Below are 20,933 nucleotides of genomic sequence, written 5' to 3' on the forward strand. Positions count from 1 at the left end.
ATACCCTATTGTTAAATTATGACAATGCGCGCTTGTATTTTCATCAAATGAGAATGTGGACGGCTGGGGGAAAAAAAAGGACCACGATGTGGGAATTCACAAGGAAGTTCTTCATTCCCAATTTCACAAAAAAAAAAGTGAAAAAACATGAAAAAAAAGAGAAAAAAAAGAGAAAAAAAAGAGAAAAAAACGTGAAAAAAAAGAGAAAAAAACGTGAAAAAAAAGAGAAAAAAAGGAGAAAAAAACGTGAAAAAAACGTGAAAAAAACGTGAAAAAAACGTGAAAAAAACGTGAAACAAATGAACAACAAAACACACGCTGCATCAGCGTGAACACTGTAGAAACGCTTGCACGGAATGCTGTCGAAGCAATTTCAACTTTGCTGTCTTCTGGTCATCTGTTAGGAGGTATTCTTTTTAATTTTATTTTCGTACAATTTCCGTTCTACATTTTCGCTAAAAAATTTATTTTCCAAATAATTTTGATTTGCCTTTAGCTTTTCATCATCTATCGAATTCGCCATTTTGTAATAAGCCCAATCTTCCGTTGATTTGTCGACAGTATTGATTTGTTTATTTTCTTGTATATTTTGAACAAGTTGATCAATATTTGCAAAATTGCCACCTATGTTCATTTTGTCCTTCATCTTGAGGTAACGCTTGTAAGAGGAAGAAGTTTTGTCGATTTTTTTTTTGACAGTGTAGATTTTCCCTGCATACATATATTTCTTTTCTATATGTACTGAATTATTTTCATAAAAGCTTTCCAAAGCTGTCTTTACAACATTTGAAATATCGTTAGAATTATTCTCGTTTCGACATTTCTGCTTAAATGTTTTGATGCTCATCTCAGTTTCATTTTTATCTTCCACTGTGTGCGAATGAGGTGATACTTGCATGGCTGAGTATTTATTCAAATGATTATACAATTTTTCTATCGTGTTGTAATTTTTCTCTTCTTGTGGATATTTTTTATGAAATTGGAGAAGGAAATCTTCATCACTAACTGATTTTTCATGTGTATATAATTGTTCATATTCTTTGTTAATTTCGTTGAATGTTTTTTCTATTTTTTCTTTAATAATGGAGTTCTTTATGGCATTTTTTATCTTTCTTGGAGTTCCTTCATTTCTCCTTTTATTTCTTTTGCCCTTTCCGAATTCCTCCCTGAGTAGTTTTGCTTCACCCTCTAACTCTTCCTTCAAATCATCTGATAGGTCATCTCCACATAACTCCTTTTTCAGGCTTTCTTCGACATCATAATTTTCGTCATCCTCATCGGACGATGGGAATTCCATATTCAGGATCGTTGCCATCTTCCCTACTTGGTGGAGCGTCCTGGATGTTCATCAGTTTGGTGATTTGTTTTTCCCCTTTTGGCCTTATCTACATCTATATAAGATGCACGTATATATATATATATATATATATATATGTATCGGTTAAGAGAAATGCCATTCCTTGGTTTTAATCTTTTGTAGAAAAATGAAAAGATGTAACAACACGGGGACTAATAATGGACATTAGAGATGTTGGTGAGATGTGCATATACAAGGATGTTGTTATCATTCCAGGAGTATAAAATATGCACATTCTTTTTCATAAAATAAGTATAAACACATGTGAAAAAAAAAAAAAAAAAAAAAAAAAAAAAAAAAAAACGAATGGCTTCTTCAAACCCGTTTGTTGCTAACACTAATTTGATTAATGACCTACGAATACAGAATTGGAGAAGAATTAAGCAAAAGAAATTTACTTTCCCTATATTTATAAAAATAAACATGAGAAATTTATATTTTCAACAGAAGGGTACAGTAATGATAATTGTGTTTTGTAGCATTCACGAACGAACAACGTGAAGGAGAGAGTGTATCATCCACACGTGAGAGAAGAAAATGTTTTAAAAAGAAGTAGATGAATATATATATATATATATATATATATATATATATATACATATCCTTAATTCGTTTAACCCCCATGTACTATTTGTGCGAATTCTTTTTTTCCTTTTTTTTTTTGTGGAACCCCTTGTATATTTGAAAAAAATAAAATGCTACTTATTTTACTGATATTTCTCACCACTTTTGGGGGGGGTTACTAAAGTTTCTACAAATATGTATATATTATATAGAAGCATATTATATATATAGGTATATGTATAAATGTACTACAGTTCAGTTGAGGAAAATAAGGAGAGGCATGATATGTTTTTTCTCCAACCCCAGGTTTCCCATGAATGTTTCTCTTTTGTTAGATGTTTATCTGTGTGGGTTTACGGGTGTGTAATATGGCACAATAAATATGCGAAGTTTATCATTTTTTTTTTCCTTTTTTTTTTTTTTCCTTTTTTTTTTTTTTTCCTTTTTTTTTTTTTTTTCCTATTTTTTTTTCCCCTATCTTTTTTTTCTCTATTTTTTTTTTCTCTATTTTTTTTTCTTGTTTGTTATCACAACGCATGATTCGAGGCGGAAAAATACAAAATGGGAAGAATGGGAACAATCGATTTGCCTATGAAAAAAAAAAAAAAAAAAACACACAATTTTACTTTTCCATCTCCTTTTTCTCGAATTCTTTTAAACAAGTCATTTGTTGAACTTAAGTCTAGAAAAAAGATGTCACACATAAAAAAAAAAAAAAAAAAAAAAAAAAATGGGGAATATATGAACATATATTAATGTGAAGTCAACAAATTTTGAATTTGTATAATTAAACCAGATTGATATTGTAAGGATTATGAAGGAAAAAAAAAAATATAAAGAGTGAAAAAATGAAAGAGCGATGTTTTATGTATACACTCTCCCCCCCACTCCCAAAGGATGGTAATCGTGACAGTGGTTAAATTAATAATTAAAATAAAATTGTAGATTTAATTGGATTTATTTCCATTATTATATAATATACATTTGGTTTCATGTGGAGACTTTTTTATTGTTTTTTTTATTTTTTCCTTATTTTTAGCATTTTTGAACAGTTCCCCTTTTAATGAATTTTAAACCGTTATGAATTTCACAACACATTCCAACATGGGTTTTCTCTCTTTTGAGTCACCCTTTGGAAGAATACTTACTGTGCACGCATGTGTACATTTGTGTATGTGCACAAATTTGAACATTTAAAATGTTTTAGGCGGAATGAAATTACTGCGCACTCTTCATCTTCGCACGTTAAACATTTAAGAAGAAAGTCCAAGGGAAAACTACCCAAGAGCTGTTGGTAACAAAAGTCTCAAAGGACTCATTTGGATATTAAATATATGTGTACATATGTATTGCATGTATATATATATATATATATATACATATAATATATTTTTTTTATACCTTAAGAACACCGAATTTATCAACCTCAAAAATAAATTACATAACTAGAGAATTCATCATCCGGAATTAAGCATTGTCACATGATAACACATGGAAATTTAACTCCTCTCACATTTGTTGGTATATTTAAAAAGAGCAGAAAAGTATTCTAGTAGCTCACATACCTCTTTAACAAGTTAGCATAAGTGTATATATAACAAGCCGAGGCAAGGAATACATTTATGTTTATACTTTATTCGTGAAGGGAAAAAAAAAAAAAAAAAAAAAAAAAAAAAAACGAAAGAATTATTTTTACATGGCTATAAATAAGCACTATATGTGTTTACGAGTGTAATCACATGGTTTACTGCTAGACACGTTGATTTGCACACTCCCCCCCTTACCCCTTCAAAAAAAAAAAAAAAATATAAATAAAAAAGTTCACACTTGTACATATATATACACATACTACACATAGTACATATATATATATATATAAGCTCCAATGAGAGGAAACAAACTTGCTCAAAATAAGGACTCCCCATGAGTACACGATGAATGTAATGACCATATTATTTGTCAAACTCTTTTAAATAATTAGCTATTAACTTTATGATCATTTGAATATACGTGTGTATACTATGTGTTATAGAGAAATGTAATTATCTCAATTAGGGAACACATTGGCATTTTATAAACAATAATGACATTTTTTTTTTTTTTTCTCCTTTTTAATGCAAGAGTGATTAAAATTGCTTGATTAATTCGCCGATTAATTGATTGATTAATTCGCTGATTAATTGATTGATGAGGTTTTTTCCCATTTTCAATTTGAAAGCTTTTTTGGCTCTTTACACCTCATCCTATATCTGTACTTCGCGAGGATTAGGTAGAGAAATATTCTATTTACTTTTACTCAAGTATTTCCTGAGTGAGCAGGTGTGTACCTCTCCATATGTGATGCGCGTACACTTTATTTTGTGTGTAGAGTAATTTATATACTTGCTAGAAGTGACCAGATAGCTTAATGTGCAATCCTTTACTGTTGGTGAGAATAGAGATTGAAATGGAGAAACCCTTTTTTAAATATTTAATCATCGAAAAATTTAACAATCCAATTCAAATGTCTTCATTTTTTTTTTTTTTTTAACCCCTTCCAGACCAAGTCATATATACAGCTCATTAAGTATCAGAAATATACAGAAAGAAAAGAGAATCATTACAACCATTTGGTCACGCAAATAGAAGCACGTAGAATCAACAAATTGTCGTTCTCTCCTTCTCTCTCTTTCTCCATATTTTACTCTCTTTTTTTTTTTTTTTTTTTTTTTTTTTTGTTGAATCACATATGGCCGATTTCAGCAAATCCAACTCCTCGGGAGCGTCGAATAAAAAACAGGCATCTATTTTAAGCTTCTTTAAAACGCAAGATGTTAAGATAAAGAGAACAAACAGTTCAGGAGATACAAATGGGAATAAATTGCAAGGGATGACAGATCTGAAAAAAACGGGAGAGAAGAAGATGGGGGAGGAAGGCGAAAGCAGTTTGGTAGTTAATCGTGACAGTGCTGAGACAAGTGTAGTGATGAAGATGATGAATAGTTATGCAGCTAATAAAAAAGAGGAAAATAAAGATAACATGTGTGAAAAAGGAGGAGGAATGGGAGGAGTGGGATATCTAAATGTAAAAAATGATTCAACGATGATGAAAAATGAAAATGAAGATATTGATGCAGGCTTCGCAACAACTGCACACGTAAATTTATTCTCTGATGACAGTCAAGATGCAAATAGTAAGCTTATTAAAAATTCTTTGGAGAAAACAGTAAATCATATGAAAGAAAATTATGATAAGGATGACTCAGACAATGCAGAATTGAGTACAGATGAAGGAATAATTGTTAGGAAAAAGAGAAAGGTTATAATAGATTCATCCAGTGAAGATGTACACGATGATGGAATTAATGATAAAGGAAGAGGAAATGAAAAGAACTCCAAGAGGAATGTAATAATAAATCGTGAAGGATTGGGTGTAGATGGTAAGTTAAACAATTTGGTTTATGAACCAAGTAAAAATAACACAACAGAAGAAACATTATTCACAAATGATAACAGTAATAAAGAAATTATGAAGATTCACAAACGAAAGGGAGAAGACAGTAAGAAATCGCAAGAATTAGATACGTTAAGAAATAAATTTTTAAGTATTCCCATAAGCTTAACAAATGATAAATTTCGATTATACATAGAACAATATTTCCTTTATTGCAACACATTTGAATTTCCCAAATGGGTTCAACCACAATATATTCGGGATCTAAATTTGAGGACCCCTGAAGATGCAGATTATGACAGTTCGACTATATGGACACCTCCACCAGATCACCCATGGGCAATTGAATACAAACAAGCTCATTATACGCCAGGAATGCAACAATTTTGGAAAATAAAATCTAAAAATTTTGATAAAATAATATTTTTTAAAATGGGAAGATTTTATGAAATATTTTACATAGATGCATGTTTAATGCATACGATTTGTGGATTAAATTGGATGGGCGGAGAACACAAACCTCATTTGGGTTTTCCTGAACAGTCATTACATTTTTATGCAAAAAAAGTTATTAACAGTGGTCATAAAGTGGTTGTAATAGAACAGATGGAAACACCAAAAGAGTTAGAACAACGAAATAAGGAATCATCAGGACCTAAAGATAAAGCCATAAAGAGAGAAATTAATGAAATATATACAAAAGGTACCATACTGCATGATAATATGCTAAGTTCTGAGACCAAATATTTAGTCTGTTTTCACTTTGATGACATAGAAGATTTTGATCCTACAGGCGCTGATATTAACAATGGTAATTCAGGTGGTTCTACTGATTGTGCTTCATCTACCGAACGAACAATAAAAAGCAAATGTAACTTTGGATTTGTTGTTAGTGACATAGCTACATCTTACATTGCAGTTGGGTATTGCAATGACGATGAATCTAGAATCGAATTAAGGACAATTCTAGCACAGTTATGTCCAGCAGAAATTTTATATGCATCTAAGAATATAAACAAAGAGGTTCTATCTATTTTTAAAAATATTCCAGCAGAACCTGAATTAACAGCTGTGAGTACATTTCCAAACATAATTGCATCCCTAGATGAGATAAGAAAATATTTTGAGAACATTCCTCCAAGTTTAGAAATGTATAAAGAACAGAATAGTGTCATTTGTGCATTTGGTGGGTTCATTGTTTATCTTCGATCCCTTTTATTAGATAAAAAAATTTTTCGATTCTGCAAAATTGAGCATTATGATTTGTTTAAGAAGGAAAATTATATGGTATTAGATGCAACAGCGTTGAAGCATTTAGAAATATTAGAAACCCAATCTGGAGAAACGAAAAATTCTTTATACGATTATGTAAACAAAACATGTACAAATTTCGGAGCAAGAAATATGAGAAGATGGATTTGTAGTCCCCTACTTGATTGTAACAAAATTAATGAACGATTAAATGTTGTCGAATTTTTAAAAAAAAATGAACATATCTTATCTCTAATCAGGCTAAAATTGAAAAAATTACCTGACATTGAAAGATTGCTAAACAAAATATGTATTCAAGCCTCACAAAGTGAAAGAGGAGCTGTTTTTTTTGATAATATTGTAAATACAAAATTGAAGGAATTTATGACCTTTCTAAATGCCTTTAAAGAAATTGGGAGTATGTTAATCGAAATAAATAGTATAGAAAAAGATGAAGAGGAATTACCAAAACGATTATTTGAAATTAGCAATACTTCTGATAGGAAAAGTTTAGTTAGTAATATACAAGGAAGTTATCCACATATTGAACAAATTACAAATGAATTTTTGAAAAAAATAGACTTCGATGGAGATAAGGAATACAAACCTGCTGAAGGTTGTGATGAAACCATTGATTTGATTAATAAAAAAGAAAGGGAGGTAGAAAATGAACTGAATTGCATTTTAACAAATATGAAAAAAAATTTGAAAATTTCAAGTCTTAAATATGTTCATGCAAAGTATAAGTATGAAATCGAGTGTCCAGATAATGTACCCAAATCTTTTTTAAAGCATGTTGAAATAACATCAGCTAAGAAAGGCTTTATCCGATTTCATAATGAAGAAATAAAAAATTGTGTCGACATGTTAGAAGATATTGAGCAAGAAAAGAAGGATGCAATTTACCCTTTTTTTAAAAAAATGTTTCACTTGTTTTATGTCCATTATGAGAAGTACATCTCTGCATGCAGACTTATGTCCGAACTGGACTGTTTGCAAGCCTTTGCCTTCGTTGCTTTGAACACCTCCTTTACCTTAACACGTCCGATTTTGCATCCTATAAGGAGAGGCCCCTCAGAAGAAGCACAAGAAGCAGAAGAAGGAGAAGCGGAGCAGGAACCGAACCCCCAGGCCGGAGCTGCATCTATTGCTACCGCTGCCTCATCTGCCACATCTGCTACATCTGCTACATCTACTACTGTTTCCACTGCTGGATGGGGCATGCATGGAAGAACCCAAGCTCCAAGCGATGCACGAGAACCGCTGCTAATACTAGAAAATAACATTCACCCAGTTGTAGCAACTCTGATGCCAAACTTCATATCGAACAATATATACATGGGGTGCCAGCAGGAGAATCAAACCACCTTACTTTTAACGGGGCCAAATATGGGAGGAAAAAGCACACTACTACGTCAGATAGCCATATCTGTTATTCTAGCACAGATAGGAGCATTTGTTCCATGCTCTTATTGTGAATTGACTGTAGTTGACAAAATATTTACAAGACTAGGTTCCAGTGATAATTTATTTGAAGGCAAAAGTACGTTTCTTGTAGAATTGGAAGATATTTCAAACATGTTGAAGCAGAGTACAAAATATAGTTTAACAATTTTGGATGAATTGGGTAGAGGAACATCATCCTTTGACGGTACAGCTATCGCCTTGTCAACACTTGAACAGATATCAGATGTTGTAAAATGTAGATGTATATTTTCAACACATTACCATTTATTAGTTGAAGAAGTTAAATATAATAAAAATATATCGAACTATCATATGAGCTTAAGTATAGATGATCATCAAGAAAAAATTATCTTTTTATATAAATTCATAAAAGGAGTTTGTCCTAAATCCTTTGGTATCCATGTTGCTAAATTGGCTGGACTTCCAAAAGAAATTATTGATTTGGCACGAGAAAAATCGACTCTATTTGAAAATGTAACTGATGAATTCTGCAAAATTATCAAGTACAAAAGTATTATTCGCTCCTTGTTGAATGCATATGATGATCAGAGTTTGGGTTCTCTCTTCTGCAAGTATCGACAAGAATTCTCTTCCTGAGATAAGTTAGTTTAAGAGAGAAGACCACCCACTTAGACTATTTAAATTGGTTAGGCCACTTAGCCTTTTTTTTTTTTTTTTCAAATTTGTTCAACGTCCAATTTGTTTAGATCTGCTTAAATTGATTATACGACCACAGATGTGATAAAGGGGGGATGGGGCCCCCCCCCCCTCCCCCCTTCCAATATCACCAAAGAGGAGACGATGGTTTTGTCGTTAGTAGTGGTTTTCCTCTCCCTACAATGGCATATTAGGAAGTACTAAAAGGATGTTGTACACATAAATGCATAATAGATGCATACATATGTGCATAATCCATGAGTACATACGCACATGCACATACACATGCACATACACATGCACACACACATACACGCATGCACCTCTTTGTCAAAAAGGAATTATTTTTCATTCTACTAAATGCTAGCGTTTTTTCTCCCATAACATTTTTCGCATTACTGGGGTGTGACCTTGATGGAATATTTTATATTCTTTCACTCCTAAATTTTAAAAGCTTTAATAATTTTTTTTTTTTTTTTTTTAAATAAAAATGCAACAGCGCATATAACATTTTTTGAAGAATTTGCGCTTTTTTAAAAATAAAATGTGACAGAACGTTTTACATTTTTGAAGGATATGTTTTTTTTTTTTTTTTTTTTTTTTTTAAACCTCTTTGCCATAAAGCCATTTTAGAACTATATTTAAGAGTTTATATTTAAACAAGAAATGAAAGATTTCAATTCTGCCTCTTTTCTTTTAGTATAGAACCGAGATTGAGTGTAATAATTGTCATGATACATAACGCGTTCACATAATATGGCCCTAATCTTGTTTTAGAAGGTTTTCTTTTTTTTATATAAGGAGGTTTAAATGTATACTTGAAGAGAGAAAGTCAAACAATGATGTGTATTCTGCTCGCGAAGAACCACAATGAAGTTAAGATTTTTTTTTTTTTTTTTTTTTGCATAAGATTATAACTTGAGATATTTCATTTATGTTTTTTTCGTGCTTTTTTTTTTTTTTTTTTTTTTTTTTTTTTTTGTTTCTCCCCGTTGAATGATCTGAAATTTTCCGCCCCTACAGATGACCAACGGGATGATCAAATTTGTCACAAAATCGAGTGAGCAGCATAATCGGGTAAACTGCATCCCCTAGTGAGCATCCATACCCGAGTGAACTTCATAACCATATTAAATTTGCCCACATTTGAACAAAATCACAAACACACTAGGAGCAGTCGATTTGGGGAAGGGGGCGGGAGAGTAACATTTCATATTTTCTTAATGGGATGAAAAAAGGTAAATAAAAGGAATGTTTATAGAAAAAGATCCCACATATGAAATCCAAAAAAAATGTGAATATCATATTGAATCGAATAACATTGTATATATGTAGTAATCTTGCACAGGTGTGCAATCCCTATGAAGCGACGGAGAAAAAAAAAAAAAAAAAAAAAAAAAAAATTCTGGTCACTGAGAAGGAGATTAAAGTAATATATAGCAGAAAATACACATCTATTCACATGGACCATTCTGTGAAACCGCGACCTGCACTCCAATTATTTATGAAATCCACTTATTACCTCATGGTCCCAGAGTGAAGAGAATATGAAACGCTGAAAGAAAAAAATATATCTTTGGAACATATTGCTCTCCTCAATAGGTGTACATATATGTGCATACACATATATATATATATATATATATATATATATATATATATATATATATATAAAGAGATAAAGAGAGGGAGAAGGAAAAACGCTCACTCCGGATGAGCATATGCAACTATGTTCATCTGTTTATGTATACAGCGTCTTTTTGACAAGACGCGCTGGGGAGGAAATTGCTTAGACGTGTAGATGCGTTCCTATGCAAAAACCTTTGCTGGATTTAGTTATTCTCGTTTGTGGCACTCAAAAATAGGGACTCCTGTGTGATAGAACTAGAAAGGAACAGATAAAACTCGACAGAACCAGAGAGAACCACGCAGAACCTCACGTAATCATAGTATGAAAAGTGGTAGAGTGTTTTTCCTGCTGCTGTGCTGTATGTACGAAGTTTGGCTAGCGCACAAATTTGTTAATGGAAAATACATATCGTCAAAAGGAAATAAATTAAAGATGGAGAAAATTTTCAAAAGGGGTTCTCATTCACCATTCCTTATTGACAAGACCCAAGAAGGGTTCATCAAACACTCTGTGTTTCAAAATAGGAATAAAAAAAATATTCCCAACACATTATTACACTTTACTGATGGGACAAATATTACCACGCTTTGTAAGATATCCATTTTACTTAACAAAGAACAAAATGGATTAACTCCGTTTTCTATTTTGCTTTATAAACAGGAAAGTACTAAATCAAAGGAATTTTTAAAAAAAGACAATAATATAAATAAAAGAAATAGAAAAAAAACATTTTTTAAACTGTGTGCAAAAATGCCAGTTGTTACTATTAACAAGAAGTTATATCCGAAGGAATATAGCACAGATTATGAAAATGTGTTGAGGAAATTCGATGTTACATATATCAATTACAAAACGAGATTGAGAAGCAAAAAAGAGATTGACATAAAATCAATTGATGACTTGTATGGGCAAATTTACGACAGAGATATATTGAAAAAGCAATTTTATTTTTTCCTATACCATGATGATATTAACACATGTTACAGAGTTTTAAATGAAAATAGAAATGTATTAACTAGGGAAGAATCTTTTAAAATATTAAATAGCTTACCTTACATTTTTGTTAATCATTTGAATTATGTCTATCCAACCAAAGAAAATGTCGACATAGTTCTAAGCAAATTGTTAAAAACGTACATTTTCCAATATGCGAATGATAAAAACATTGACTTTTTGAACTTCAAGTATAAGTACAATGAGTTAAATGAATACTGTCAGCAATTGGAGCGAGATTTCCAGAAAGAACAGACACAGGTTCATGATAAAGAGGAACTCTCGAAGGAAAATATGTTAAATCCAAATGAGAAAAATCAAAAGGGCATTGATCGAACCGATGAACGCGCCATATATGACGATGGAAGTAACACAAACTATGAGCAGAAATATCAGCACATGTCATATGATTACAGAATTATCGAATCTACAAACAAGTACAAGGAACTAATGGAAAGATTTAGAAAGTATCCAGAGAACATAAAACTGCAAAAGGTGCAATTGCTATACACAAAGATATTAAGCATGAAGGGTAATAAAATATTCGAAGCGTTTAGAAAACATGAAAGTGTAAAAAAAAACGAGGCGAGAAAAATTTACAGGAATGCCAAATTGTCTATTGATGTAAATAAACTTACTCCATATGTAAATGAACCAATAAAATATGATAAAGAGGAAAAAAAAAAAATCAATGAATTATTTCACAAATATGTAGAAGAAAAAGATTTAATAAATGCAGCTCTAATAATAAGAAAATATACAAACTTAATTGACACAAGGGATGAAAAAAGCCAAGAAATTATGAAAAAATTTTTACGATTACATGAATATATATACAAATGTAACAAGTATAATGAAAAGGAATTGGCTCATTTGAGAATGATTTATTATTCTACTGTTCAAAAATCTAGAGTCATACGGAAAATTTGTGAAGTAGGTATGTGGCAACAAGGAGAAAATGTTACACATAAAGAAGTTTATGAAAAACAATTAAATAGATATCTACAGCAAAGAGAAGCATTACGTGATGAAAGAATGGAACAAAAAAATATTGACATGGATGAAATAAGAGATTTTAGTTCTGCATATCCAATGGAATGGCTACCTGTCCTTTACAAAGATTTATTTGAGCAAATCGAAAAAGAAAAAACTTTAAAAGATTCTGAAAAAAAAAATACCCTCAGTAGGAAAAGAGATTCTATTAAAAAACTATTTTCCACCTCTATTGCTGAGAAGGGTACTAATAACGACACGTCTTCTGATTTTCCACTAAACGAAAAAGGTAACAATAAAGGAATTCCACATGACCTTTTAAATGTAAAAAATGAACTTAAAATTGGTAAGAATATTTTAAATTATAAAAAAAAAAAATTAGGAAAAAATAGACGAAAGAAGGAGGGAGGAAAGGCCTCCAAGAGGAGCCAAGAAGCAAAATCTTCCAACAGCTCTGATGACACAAAGGAAGAGGATGCATAATATTGACAAAAATGGACTCTTCTGAATGTAACATTTTAGGTTAATCAAGCAAAAGCATAGATGCATTCTGCGGGATGCAGTATATACCCGCACGTGTATATATATATATATATATATTATATGATTCTTTTTCTTTTTCTTTTTCTTTTTCTTTTTCTTTTTCTTTTTTTTTTTTTTTTTTTTTTTTTTCTGTGTCTGTGTGTACATAATTGTGAAAAAAAAAGTCACACACATATTTTCTCAATAAAATTTCTGCAAATTTTTCCGCATTTTTCCATGTATCAAAATATGGAGAAATGGAGGTAGAGAACTATTACTTCCCTTGAGAAACATCTTTCCGTATTATTCTACCTTACGTTTTTGCTCTTCCTCATTCTTGTCTTTAACAAAAAAGAGAGAAAAAATTAAAATGTTTAATTCATAAGTTAATTAAAAATATACGTAAAAAATGTAAATTATCCTACGGGCATGAGCAGAAGTCACATATATTAACTGGAGCCATATACATTTTAGTAAAAAAAAAAAGGGAAAAAAGGAAAAAAAAAAATTTGGAGATGCACACATAAGAGGGGAAAGTGGAATGTTAGGGGTCTCGATTCAGATGTATTTCCAAATGCGTGTATTTGTGACGTGTGTCATGCTAGAGGAGGTGAGTCCAGGGTTTAGGAATCATACACACAGGTGAGTACATATACATATGAACATGCTCACGTATGAACATGCTCACGTATGAACATGCTCACGTATGAACATGCTCATGTATGAACGTGTTCATGCATGCAGGTTATCGTGAGGAGGTAGGGCAACAAATTACAGGCGCCCCTTGAAGTAAAAATACAAAGCAAACGAGACAAATACAAGCGAAATGAAATAATTAAAGGTAAAATCAAAATCCCTGAAATAAATGGAAGATATGTATATATTAAACAACAAACTAATGGGGGTAACAAAAAAGCGAGAGAAACTTCCTACATGCTTTATAAAAATAGGAGTTATAATTCCGCCAAAGGTGTTGAGGATAACTAACAGCAATATGTATAGGAACTCATTAAAAGAGTTGAAATATTTTGAAAAAAAAAAAAAAAAGTTCACTTTATATAGTAGAGGCTGTGGATCTAGGTGTTTCTGTTTCCACTTTTGTTGCACTGAACATTTCTGATGATCCCGTTGTTCGTGCTGCACAAACTCTATTTCATGATTTTCCTTTTTGGAAATGTTTTTAAAAATCGCTGATATGTTCAAATTATTTGTGCATAGACTTAAAATAATGGTAAAGAATGCCAAGCACATATTTTGAAACCAAATGGAGAATCTATAATTGATGTAGAGATATTCTAAAAAAACGCTTGAAAATCCACTAGTTAAGGTAGCTAATAATGTTGTTAGAACACCTATTATTATGTTATTATTCCATGAATTATTCTTTAAGATGACAAAATTAGTAGAGTTATCATCATGTTTGTTTTTCTCAATCACATTATTCTCTTGAATCCTATGTAAATAATTATCCCAAGTTGGTGTTCTAACCTTTGAAGCTTCAACATTGTCTGTGATATTTCTAATGGAGCAATAATCTATTATTGTTCCATAATAATAATAGTAATGATTCCTTTCTGAATTTTGTAAGATATGCACACAATTAATATTGTTAAGTATATTTGAAAGAACATTTCTTTTATTTATTTTTTTCGACAAACGAGAAAAAACAAATAGAGTACTAGTCAATGATTTCCCTTTCATATTATACAATGAAGTATTGTTATTATTCATCATTTTAACATTTCCAATATGAATATCCCTATTTTCCATTACATCTGTTATGTCGACACTTGGAGAATTATAATTCATGTTGTAATCCTTTAGACATATCAATGAAAAGAGTAGAAATATGATAGAAATTAACTGCGTTTTTTTTATTTTCCTTTTTAAAATTATAAAGGTAAATATTACCACTATTAATATTCTGAACTGATACAATAACTGGAATAACGGAGTGGGGATATTTGACATGGAAATGTAAAAAAAGATATTTTGAAAATAATATAAAACGCTAGGCACAATTAGAGATAATACATATACCCTTTTTTCCTTTATAATATCACTCATATATTCTCGTACTAATTTTAAATCAAATTTATTTTCATTCAAATAGAAAACTGTAGAAATCAAAAATTTCATTATTTCTGAAATGAATATGATATTTTCTTCCTTCAGTTTGTGATTTATATTTTTAATTTTCTTAATTCTTATAGTCAATTGAATCAGCAGTGTGTGTGTTATGAGTACCATGAACAAGATTATTCTAACGAGGGTGTCACTCCTCTGTTTTTTCTTTGCCTCTTCTGAGGTTTGGTCATGCTTTGTCTCTGCTGAGGTTCGATCTTTCTTTGTGTCTACTGAAGTCCTACCTTGCTTTGTCTCTGCTAAGTTTCGGTCTTGCTTTTTGTCTACTGAAGTCCTACCTTGCTTTGTATCTGCTGAAGTCCAATCTGGCTCCTTCCCTTCTCTCAAACATTCGGGCAAAGATGAGTCCCTAATTTTCTCCATTTCAATTTACATATCTACATTGGGTTCTACTCTTCACTTCTCATTTCATGTCATCCATTTGCGTTCCTTTTTATATGGAAAAATGAGTACAAATAGAAGTTTATATATTTATAATTTTTCATTGAGTTCAGTCTTATTTTATTATTATTTATTTATTTTTTTTTTTTTTTCGTGTGTGTCTACTTTAGTGCTTCCAGTGTTCTTCCTTTGATCCCTGTTTTAGAAAGGGATTTGGTGATTAAATGCCTTTTTTAAGTGCTCATTTGCTTTCTCGAAAAAAAAAAAAAAAAAAAAAATATATTTACATGTGAGAGACAACAGTGGAAAGACTTATAAATTTTATTTAATATACTCCTTGGTCATGTCCTCGATTCGTCACTTGATTGCACTATCAAATGTTTACTTCCTTTTTATATACATCTATATACTCATGTGCTGGTGGTGCCTTAGACACATTTACAAAAAAATAGGAACCACAAAGGGCCCAAGTGAATGAATCGCGAAATATCAAAATTCTCAAGTGGCGTACAAATCTAGCTCCTTCTGCTCTTTCTTATTTCTAATACTGTGTTGGGTATACGAATGAGCAATCAAACATACAGCATAATAAAATACTATGGTTTAAAAAGAGAAAAAAAGCATCTATCAAAAAAGTGTGTTGCCTGCTTTATCGCATGACACACGGACTTGCAATATAAGAAAGAGTACGTTGGAATGTATATTAAAAATGGTTCATCTTGCAACATGAGAGTAGAATCAAATGTAGATTATTTTCTTTCATCCAACTTGTTAAAAAAGTAAAAACATGAAAATAAATAAATAAATAAATAAATAAAATAAAATAAAATAAAATAAAATAAAATAAAATAAAATAAAATAAAAGTAATATTACTGTGATATATACTTATACGTTCAGCAGAAAAAAAAAAAAAAAAAAAAAAAAAAAAAACATAAAAAAAAAAAAAAAAAAAAAAAAAAAAAAAAAAAAAAAAAAAAAAAAAAAAAAATTACTGTGATATATACTTATACGTTCAGCAAAAAAAAAAAAAAAAAAAAAAAAAAAAAAATCCGTTAAATCGGGAAATCTTTGCTTTGGAAATTCTTATATTTATTATAAGCAATCTCTTCGTTTCGACAGAAAAACATACGACAAAAGAAGATTACATGAACGACCCCTTTTTTTTAAAGAATATTTAAAGATGTAAAGAAACAAAACTTTGTAATTTTCACATATGAGTCTTTCTTCCCACAATCTCCAAGGGCCCATACATGGTGTTGTATTTATCTATATAATTTGCTTCTCTCTCTTTGCATCTCTTCAGACATTTGTGCACAAGCATGCACATATTATTATGTGTATACATGATCCATTTGGGAATTTTTACTAATGTTCCATTTTTCACGAACACTTAAGTACATGCGTATTTTAACTTGTTCGTGTGTTTATTTTTTTTTGCTTCACTGTGTATTTTTCCTCATTTTTTGTTTCACCATATGTTTTCTCTCATTTTTTGCCACAATATATTTTCCCTTATTTTTGTCACCATATTGTCTTCATTTTAAAAAAATGCATAAAAAATATATTCATTAGAAAATTCACTAACTGGTGAAAAGAAAAAAGAGATAGTTCAAAATTGAAGACAGAAAAAGGATGTAATAATGTAATCGTGAAAAAATGAAGTGCGGGTATTTATTATTTTTATTGTGGAAAGGAAAGAGAAAATAAAAAAAATAAAATACCACCCAAGTGAAAAATGTACATGTATATGGGCTTTATATTTTGCTGCTGTATGTATTTTGCGTTGGCAAATGCCGATTGGAACATGTAATAAATACATATATCACGAGAAAAAAGTTTCGTTCCCATAAATAGATTCTTGTATATGTATATGTTAGAATCTGTGTACATATGTATTTTCCTGCGTAAGTATTATCCCTAAACACATGTTTAATTTATTATATTTTTGTAATATTTTCAGCTGTTTGAGCTTTACGTATGAACGAATATTCCGCCCTCTGCATCAACAGTCACAAAAAAAAGAGCATAAATGTGTATGTATATATATATATATATATAACGAATAAAAATGGAATATGAAAAAAAGAAAAAAAAGGGAGATATCAACAAAGATGGAACCACAACAAAGGACGTCATAAAAAATGGTTGTTTAAAAAATGGTTGCTTAAAAAATGGTTGCTTAAAAAGTGACTGCTTACAAATGGCGTCAAAACAAATTTCATTTTATCAAATTTTTAACAAACTGCTTTGTAACAAGATGCACATCTCCACTTAAACATACATCACTAATTAGAAAAACGTATAAAATGTTAAACGAAAAAAAAAAAAAAAAAAACACATAACATATACATAACATATACATAATATATACATAACATATACATAATATATACATAATACATACATATATATGTGTATATTTTCTACATACATTATTCTTATTTTTCACACACATGTGTGCAGCGAAAGCCTTGCCGAAAAAGATGAGTATGCAGCAATTCATGTATACTACATGTACTACACAACTACTTTGTGCTTAAGGCTGATGACATGCGGAAACATACACACACCTTAACATTTTCGGGTGACTATGTCTAAGCCAAATTCTTCATACTCCCGTCGAGTAACAAAAAATGAATTGAAATTTTTAAAGGATGATAGGATACTACCTCCTTTCCAGGAAGAATACTGTTTATCATATTTCCCATTACTTAACACTTGAAAATTTTGAAAATTGGAGTTATGAATCATGTCTAATTGATTAAATTCTTTTATAAATCTCTGATCGAAATTCTCAAATAGGGTTGAAGAGCCTGTCAAAATAACATTGTTTAACAACTCTTCTTTATGTTTCACTGATTTCATATTATTTAGCATATTAAATAATGTAGCATGAACGCCTTCAAATTTATCTTCTTTAATAAATAAACTATTTATATGATAATTTAGTTTTGTATTACTTAACAAAGAAGGAGTAAAAAATATTTCACAAGCAATATTATTAAATTTAGAGATATTTATATTTTGCCCATCTGGCAAAATGTATATATCCATACTTTCATTAAAATTCATATTTTTGGCATCATGAATTTTATTTTCGCTGTTAGCTACTTCACATAAATAACTTTTTAAATCTTTCAGAGGAAAATATTTGGCTTTATTGTAATAATCTTTATGAACTTTTTCTTTATTATAACTTGAAAATTTCCCATTTTTTTTATAAAATTCATAATATGGAACACAATATTCTTTATTATATTTTTCCAACAATTCTTCGAGAAAGAAATCCACAGTTGAACCACCTATATTATAAATTTTATAATTTTTATCATCAATTATTCCATCATTGCAAAGAGAAAAGTCTGTGTAACATGACCCTATATCAACCACGGAACACACATTTTTGTTATATGCAAATCCGGTTAGAACTGATTTGGAATTAAAATATAAGGCTGGTACTTTATATTTTTCAAATAATAACTCTGATATTTTTTCTTTTATTTGTTTATTCCTTTTGTTTGGTAATGAAAATAAATAGGGAATATTTCCCATTTTTTCATTTAAACCGCAACTAATATCGTTGTGCTTATTTATCATATTCTTTATCCCATTAACATCAATAAGTTTATTATCAATTAGATTTATATCAAAATAATTATTCTCTGCTGCCCATTCTTGGAGGGGGGTTATTTTGTTCGATTGGACTGATTCGTTTTTTTCTTTTTCATCGCCAAAATCTTTTTCATCACCAAAATTTTTTTCATCACTAAAATCCTTTTCATCATTAAAATCTTTTTCATCTAATTCACCTTCTTTTGCTTCGTTTAGAGGGGGTTGCGAATCGTTGTTTGATTTGTTTTCCCCATTCTTTTGAACACTTTCTATGGCACCGTTCGTATCTCTGTCCATTGCATCCGCATCAGTATCAACAAACTCGACTGATAAATCGGTCTGCTTATGTAGTTTATTCCCTATAAATTCTTTTACCCTTCCTTCCAATAATTTGTATACAGATCTCCCCCCATTTACATTCATAAAGAGAATTTTTTCCAAAACATCTTCGTTTATATTAAAATGGTTTTTACTGTCCAGGTATAAACACGGTTTAATTTTGATATCTTCCAGGGCCTCCAAATAGCTTAGAGGGTATATCAGGTTGAACTGATAAAATTCTCCTTTTGTGCACAAGCATTTTTTATAAATTTCATTTTTTATATTTATCTCCAAATCGAGGGGTACGCCAACATTCGAGTTGAAGATGCTTATTGGATTTTCATCCCCTGCATATCCAATTTTTGTATTTTCAAATCCCAAATCAACTACTATGCTTAAAATATCGTTGTATGTATCCATTTATGTGCATGTATGCGCGTGTACAACTGTGTGTATAAATGCAGGAGTGCATCAGTATACTCGCATATGTGTAAGTGAAACGAAGGAAAAAAAATGAAAATATCGGAAATAAAGAAAAGAAAGAAAAGGAAGGAAATAAGGAAAAGGAAAAGAAAACAAGCAAAAAATCTAATAAGCTATTAAGCTTATTCATCAATTTACACTTAAAAAAAATTGGAAGAAATGGAAAATAGCAGAAAACGAATTGTCAATAAAGTGTGCGTGCTAACATGATCAGTACCACGAATAGTGCATATAAATATATGTAATATGTATTAAAAATGTTTCAAAAGCATTAAGCTTGTACTACACACACAAAAAAAAAACAAAAAAAAACACAAAAAAAAAAAAAAAAGCATAAAAAATATAGCTAAGTGTATGAATTGTTCATAAAAAAAAACTACAATAAAGCTTATATGAAAAAAATGTACTGCGGAAAAGGTGGAAAAAAATTAAAATATGAACTGTTCATAAAAAAAAAAAAAAAAAAAAACTCACTATTTTTATCTCCGCGCTGCAAACCCGTTTTTAATCGCTTTTCCTTAAAGTAGGAATAAAGTAATTAAAAAGGGGTACATATATCACACAAAATAAACATGTATAGAATATGTACATATCATAAACACTCATGTGAATATACATGTAAACATATACATATTCACACATTTGATTATATGAATATATTTGTATATACTTGTGTGCTTTTTTTTTTTTTTTTTTTTTTCCTATCAGTCCTTGTTAAATAGAAAAATTCTTTCGACACATAACACAGTTTGATACTTAATTACACGGGAAGTAGGAATATGTAACATTTAAGCATCTATATGTATGCCTAATTAATCATGTACTCACTTCAAATGGGATATCTATAAGGGATACATTATATATGCATATACCAGTTGCAATCCGCTCATATGTTGCAAATCACTTGATGCAGGACATATGCATGAGGAATATGGCTTATCCCATGTGTGTAGTAATGTGAAATATATGTCTCTTTTCAATTAAAAACCTGAAACTTTAAAAATTCTCTCATTAAAAGGCAAAATGAAACAAATGCGTTTTCGCACACAAAAACATGAATATTTTTATATGCACACTCGCATTTTCATAACTCACGAGGGCATAATAAAATGGTTTCAACTAC

At 30.3% G+C, this 20,933-nt stretch overlaps 5 protein-coding genes across 5 annotated transcripts; 2 read left to right on the forward strand and 3 right to left on the reverse strand.

The window, feature by feature from the left end:
- Positions 1-400: 400 nt before the first annotated feature.
- PGO_102570 (hypothetical protein, conserved) lies at positions 401-1,315 on the reverse strand (the record flags this gene model as incomplete). The annotated part of the gene is made up of 1 exon (XM_028688287.1): positions 401-1,315. The coding sequence occupies one exon, from the start codon at positions 1,313-1,315 to the stop codon at positions 401-403; it is 915 nt and encodes a 304-aa protein (XP_028544088.1).
- Positions 1,316-4,649: 3,334 nt separating this feature from the next.
- PGO_102580 (DNA mismatch repair protein MSH6) lies at positions 4,650-8,669 on the forward strand (the record flags this gene model as incomplete). The annotated part of the gene is made up of 1 exon (XM_028688288.1): positions 4,650-8,669. One exon carries the CDS (start codon positions 4,650-4,652, stop codon positions 8,667-8,669), a length of 4,020 nt encoding a protein of 1,339 aa, XP_028544089.1.
- Positions 8,670-10,680: 2,011 nt separating this feature from the next.
- PGO_102590 (hypothetical protein, conserved) lies at positions 10,681-12,828 on the forward strand (the record flags this gene model as incomplete). Its single annotated transcript, XM_028688289.1, has 1 exon — positions 10,681-12,828. The coding sequence occupies one exon, from the start codon at positions 10,681-10,683 to the stop codon at positions 12,826-12,828; it is 2,148 nt and encodes a 715-aa protein (XP_028544090.1).
- An 810-nt stretch (positions 12,829-13,638) lies between these two features.
- Positions 13,639-15,375, reverse strand: PGO_102600 (hypothetical protein, conserved; the record flags this gene model as incomplete). The annotated part of the gene is made up of 1 exon (XM_028688290.1): positions 13,639-15,375. The coding sequence occupies one exon, from the start codon at positions 15,373-15,375 to the stop codon at positions 13,639-13,641; it is 1,737 nt and encodes a 578-aa protein (XP_028544091.1).
- Positions 15,376-17,965: 2,590 nt separating this feature from the next.
- On the reverse strand, positions 17,966-19,747 carry PGO_102610 (actin-related protein; the record flags this gene model as incomplete). Its single annotated transcript, XM_028688291.1, has 1 exon — positions 17,966-19,747. The coding sequence occupies one exon, from the start codon at positions 19,745-19,747 to the stop codon at positions 17,966-17,968; it is 1,782 nt and encodes a 593-aa protein (XP_028544092.1).
- Between the last annotated feature and the right edge of the window lie 1,186 nt (positions 19,748-20,933).

Source organism: Plasmodium gonderi (genome assembly GCF_002157705.1).
Source record: "Plasmodium gonderi DNA, contig: Chr10, whole genome shotgun sequence".
In the NCBI taxonomy this organism is placed as follows: Eukaryota; Apicomplexa; class Aconoidasida; order Haemosporida; family Plasmodiidae; genus Plasmodium; species Plasmodium gonderi.